This window comes from Coffea eugenioides, chromosome 2 (genome assembly GCF_003713205.1).
Source record: "Coffea eugenioides isolate CCC68of chromosome 2, Ceug_1.0, whole genome shotgun sequence".
NCBI lineage: Eukaryota > Viridiplantae > Streptophyta > Magnoliopsida > Gentianales > Rubiaceae > Coffea > Coffea eugenioides.
This window is the reverse complement of record NC_040036.1, coordinates 76,682,366-76,687,804: the sequence shown is the minus strand read 5'-3', so window position 1 is coordinate 76,687,804 and position 5,439 is coordinate 76,682,366. Positions and strand designations below refer to the sequence as shown.

Genomic DNA, 5,439 nt, shown 5'->3' with positions numbered 1-5,439 from the left:
TTAAGGTTCAGGTTCCTATTACAATTTCATTTATTATAATCACCTATTGATTCAATTGATATTCAACGTGTAAGAAGGGTGTGTCAGAAAATAGATACAACCATACTTAAGTTAATTTTTTCCATATGTGATGCAACCACCATAGCTACAAATAAGTAATTTACCTGATAGTGTAGATAGATCAAGAAAGTGAATTAGTTGGAGAATTAGGTAACAAATCCAAGAAAAAGAGAAATACAAAAGATGTTAAATTATTAGCCAAATAATCAGTGGACAGATGGGAGTTGTATTGTGTTAGTGTAATAATGAGTGTTAGGAGGAAAGTTAGACAGACTGTCTTTGTCGATTAGTGGACTCGTCACTCTCGTCCACCAAATGCTGTACCTTTCCTCCATGGACACTTCTCCATTAAAATAATCCAAAAAAGAAAGAAAATGTCTCCGAAAATACACAACAAAAAACAGCTCCATCACAGCCCAAAGTCCACAATTGCCACTACTTCTCTCTCTATCTCTCACTCTACAGTCTGCCCCCTTCAGTAATACTACTTTCTCCTTCCAACCTCCCCAACTCCCCAGCGGCACAAGTCCAAGGTAGTCATCCAAAATCTGCAGCATTATTGAGTAAAAATGAGTATGTACGGGAGGGATCCGTGGGGTGGACCGCTGGAGATCAACGCGACGGATTCAGCCACAGATGATGATAGGAGTAGGAATTTGCAGGATTTTGATAGAGCTGCACTCTCACGGCCCCTCGATGAAACCCAACAGAGTTGGCTCTTGGGTCCGGGGGAGCAGAAGAAGAAGAAGTATGTGGATCTGGGTTGCATTATCGTCAGCAGGAAGATCTTTGTTTGGACTGTCGGATCAATTCTTGCTGCTGGCTTGTTAGTTGGTTTTATTACTTTGATTGTTAAAACTGTCCCCAGGCATCATCATAAAGGCCCGCCCCCGGATAATTATACTCTGGCTCTTCACAAGGCCCTCATGTTCTTCAATGCCCAGCGTTGTAAGTGTTTCAGTAAAGTTGCGATTTTTTTGGGAGGTTTTTTGCTATTTTTTCTGTTTTTCTTGTTCATATGTTAAATGGGTCTTTAGATCCGATCAATGTTTGAGTTTTTGTTTCGGAATCTTTGATTTGTAAGGAATATACAAAAAACTGTATCGTGGAAGAAAAAAAATACAGCTGGATTATTGTACTGAATTATGTGGTAGTAATAACACATAATTCAGTGTCGGTGGATTAGTGTAACGTTGATTGTGTTTTTTTACTTATGTACTTGGGTACTGTCTTTTCTGTTTGGACAATTAGTCAATTAGGATCATCACATTTCAATGGATAACTAATTCTTTAACTCGTATTATTATGTCCCGTGTGCGAGAGCTTTTGACTTTAGCTTCCAGGAGAACGGTATTTTAATGTTTCCTCTGATCTAGTTGCAGTTTTTGACTTTCTAGAAATGGCAACTATGGGAACATATGTGGATATCCGTGTTAATCAGCCGATCAGCCTGATCGGCATGGTTTGTTGCCTTATCAATTTAGTCCGTTAGCTTCATACTTCCTAATTCCGTATATTTTTTTTGACAGCTGGGAAATTGCCAAAGCATAACAATGTGTCATGGAGGGGGAACTCATGTTTGAATGATGGCAAATCTCAGTCGTCTTCAGCTATTAAAAATCTTGTAGGCGGTTATTACGATGCAGGGGATGCAATCAAGTTTAATTTCCCTGCATCGTTTGCTATGACAATGTTGAGCTGGAGTGTGATTGAGTATAGTACAAAGTATGAAGCTGCTGGGGAACTTGCACATGTCAAAGAGATCATTAAATGGGGCACAGATTACTTCCTTAAGTGCTTTAATTCTACTGCTGATACTGTAGATCGTCTTGCATCACAGGTATGTTCCTTTGGTTACGAATCTTTGAGAAAACTTTAATCTTTTGACCTTGCGCTAAATGTAAAGTATCGGTTCCAGTGCATGTCTTATTTGTTATGCTTCATCCTGGCCAGCATTATTCTACCTGTAGCATAAGGCAAATTATATCCTCTCTCCCACAGAAAAAACGTCTGTGAAATTATATTTTTTTACGTTGGCCATGGTTTAATGTATTTTCCATGAAAACGTGCTTGATCGGTCTTTTCAAAGTCACTTTAACCATTATCTGTTATTCAGAAATTTCTTAAGTATCTTCACCTTGAAAAATCATAAATGGACTTTTACACCATTCATCTGACAGGTTGGAGTTGGTGATACATCAAAAGGGCCCAACCCAAATGATCATTACTGTTGGATGCGCCCAGAGGACATTGATTATGAACGGCCCGTATCTGAATGCTCCAGTTGTTCGGACCTTGCTTCTGAGATGGCTGCTGCTCTAGCATCAGCATCCATTGTTTTCAAAGATGATAAAGCATACTCCCAGAAACTGGTCCATGGTGCCAGAGCACTGTTTGATTTTGGTAGGCGGCAGCGTGGAAGATACAGTTCTGGTGCTGATGCTGAAAAGTTTTATAATTCTTCCATGTATTGGGACGAATTTATCTGGGGTGCATCCTGGCTTTATTATGCCACTGGAAACTCGTCGTATCTTCAGCTTGCTACAGCTCCTGGTCTGGCTAAGCATGCTGGTGCTTTTTGGGGAGGCCCAGATTACGGGGTATTTAGCTGGGATAGCAAGCTGCCTGGGGCACAGGTAAATTCATGGAGCTTCTTACTCTCTACATCAAGTAGTCTGTAACTGGATCACCTTTTTTCTTGCTGTGTTAATGCAAGAAACAGTTGCATGTGGGTTATCATGAGATGTGTCAACTATCGAGTTAATTTCAAGTGAAAGATAAAGGTTTTACTTCCCACTACCTCATGTTTTGATGGTCCTCAATCACCTTTTTTATCAGTGTTCCAGTTTTCTTGGCATTTGTTTATTACAATCTGAACTGCATTAGTCTTTATGTGTCACTACTAGGATTGTTAATGCTTCTAATGGCCTCATACCTAGAATGAAAATTTCTGCCCGAGAGTAGATAGTGCGCTCTTGCCACAGCATACATAAATTTTGTGCCCCCATTAGGATGTTCTCTGCCTTCTTAGTGTAAAAATGGTAGCATTGTATCAATGTTTCTTTAACTGCTTACAGCTCTTTGACTATAAATTACCTACTTAAAGAGTTATAAAGACGCTTAACAGATTAGCTTTTTGGCACCTAAGATTTTCTGATTTTCTTCTTCCTCAATGCTTTTTCTTGGATCTTTTCTGTCCTTTCGATGGTCTGTGTACTTGTACCTGGGATTTCTTCTGTTGCTTCCCTTTTGTTCACACAGTTTGTGCATTTGACGGGCACTATAAAGTGTTATTGCTACCAAGTGGACTTGCTTTTTATGGCTTGATATTGCAGCCCTGATGACTTCTAATATCTATAAGTCTTCTTTCGATCCGATTGTTGCCTTGTATCTATTTGCGACGATATTTTCCATCCAAAAGATGACTTAGCTCACAAATGTCACCTGAAACTCTGAAGATTAGTAGAAGAAAATTAGACTAAATTCTGAAGATTGATTGAATAATATTATACAAGTCTGATTATTGAGCTTAAATTTGAGGCTTTTTGAGATAATGTGGCTACTTATATTGCTGAATTAATTTTTAGCTTTTTCTGTTTAGGTGCTTCTTAGCCGTTTGAGATTGTTTCTAAGCCCTGGCTATCCCTATGAGGAAATTCTGAGGACATTTCACAACCAGACAAGCATAGTCATGTGCTCATACCTGCCATTGTTCACATCTTTTAACAGAACAAGAGGTAAACATTTGTAAGGGATTAGTATTATAATGGTATATGTTTAAGAGTCTGGGTTCTGGTTTAATTACTTTCTATCTCTTGCAGGAGGTTTGATCCAATTAAACCATGGTAGGCCTCAGCCTCTTCAGTATGTGGCCAATGCCGCTTTCCTGGCCGCTCTGTTCAGTGATTATCTTGCAGCTGCTGATACCCCTGGGTGGTATTGTGGACCCAATTTTTACTCCACAGATGTCTTGCGTCAATTCGCTGAAACCCAGGTACGTTATACTCCCTTTCTGTCCGACTTAATTGAGGGAATGCTTGTCTTGTCAAATCTTTTCTCTGCATTTTGTGATCTGTGCGATACTGGACTACTTAATGTGAATTCCTCATGATTTATGGAGATTGTAACAGTAACTTCCTGCCATTCTGACCACTAGGCAAGAGAAAATTATTAAAAGAGTCCAATAAGTGTTTTAATTTGTTGAAACTAAAAAAAGTAATTTTTTGCACCTTTTTAGATTGATTACATCCTCGGAAAGAATCCTAGAAAGATGAGCTATGTTGTGGGTTTTGGAAATCATTATCCTAGACGCGTTCACCATAGAGGGGCATCAATCCCGAAGAACAAGATCAAATATAATTGTAAAGGAGGATGGAAGTTGAGAGATTCTCGGAATCCAAATCCAAATACTCTGGTTGGAGCCATGGTTGCTGGTCCAGACAAGTTTGATGGTTTTCATGATGTTCGTACCAACTATAATTACACAGAACCTACGCTAGCAGGCAATGCTGGTCTTGTTGCTGCCCTAGTTGCTTTATCTGGTGAAAAAAGTGTTGGAGTTGACAAGAATACAATATTCTCTGCAGTCCCGCCTATGTTTCCAACTCCACCGCCTCCACCAGCTCCTTGGAAACCATGACTTTATCCTACTGACATCATTGCTGCTGCCTGTTCTGTGACCTGTAGATTGTGATTTTTGATACTGCTGTCAATTTTGAGTCTTGGATATGGTGGAGGTTAAAGCAACATGTAGGAGATGAGGAACATAACGAAAACCTTGAAGACAGCTTTGGTGGTCCTGACAGAAAGGGACTAAAAGCTTGAAGAAGAAACAGACAGACATCTCTTTTATTGTTCCAGAAATGTGATTATATACAATATGTATGTATGTAAGATATATGAGATCGACCATGTATTCATTGAAACACTAGAATTTGAAGATGAACAGTCTGCTGCCAATTTGTTGAAATGAACTTTCACAATGGCTAAAGGGCCACACATTCTGTTTTGCTGTCTTTATAAATCATGTCTGTAGCCTGAGAACAAATGCATATCCTGCAAGTGATTTCTTGTGCTGTGTGGTGTTGCGCGGACAAGGTGGTTTCCTACTCCATGCCCTATTTTTGCATGCATGAAAGGCCACTAGAACTCGATAATAAACTGAAATCATTTTCGAGGCCCACTTTAAACTCAGATCTGTTTGCTTGGGCTGTCAACCTTATAATGTCAGTCAGGCTCAGATTTGTTTGCTTGGGTAGTTTGACTTGGATACAGTTTAAAACTAGGGATAATTTCAAAAACCTCCCTTGAGGTCTCTAACAATTTCAGGAAGCTCTCCTTACGCTTTAAAATTTTCACTCACCTCCCTTGCTTTCACTA

At 39.4% G+C, this 5,439-nt stretch overlaps 1 protein-coding gene across 1 annotated transcript; it reads left to right on the top strand.

The window, feature by feature from the left end:
• Window positions 1-449: 449 nt before the first annotated feature.
• On the top strand, window positions 450-5,135 carry LOC113761694 (endoglucanase 25-like). The gene is made up of 6 exons (XM_027304792.1): window positions 450-1,008; window positions 1,590-1,900; window positions 2,241-2,696; window positions 3,662-3,797; window positions 3,882-4,054; window positions 4,298-5,135. The coding sequence occupies exons 1-6, from the start codon at window positions 630-632 to the stop codon at window positions 4,697-4,699; spliced, it is 1,857 nt and encodes a 618-aa protein (XP_027160593.1). The 5' UTR covers window positions 450-629; the 3' UTR covers window positions 4,700-5,135.
• Window positions 5,136-5,439: the final 304 nt, after the last annotated feature.

Bases quoted from the DNA above. Each gene is read 5' to 3' on its own strand.
- LOC113761694 (XM_027304792.1), top strand. From the start codon at position 630: ATGAGTATGTACGGGAGGGATCCGTGGGGTGGACCGCTGGAGATCAAC. The intron at 1,901-2,240 runs GTATGTTCCTTT...TTCATCTGACAG, and splicing joins TAGATCGTCTTGCATCACAG to GTTGGAGTTGGTGATACATC. The intron at 2,697-3,661 runs GTAAATTCATGG...TTTTCTGTTTAG, and splicing joins GCAAGCTGCCTGGGGCACAG to GTGCTTCTTAGCCGTTTGAG.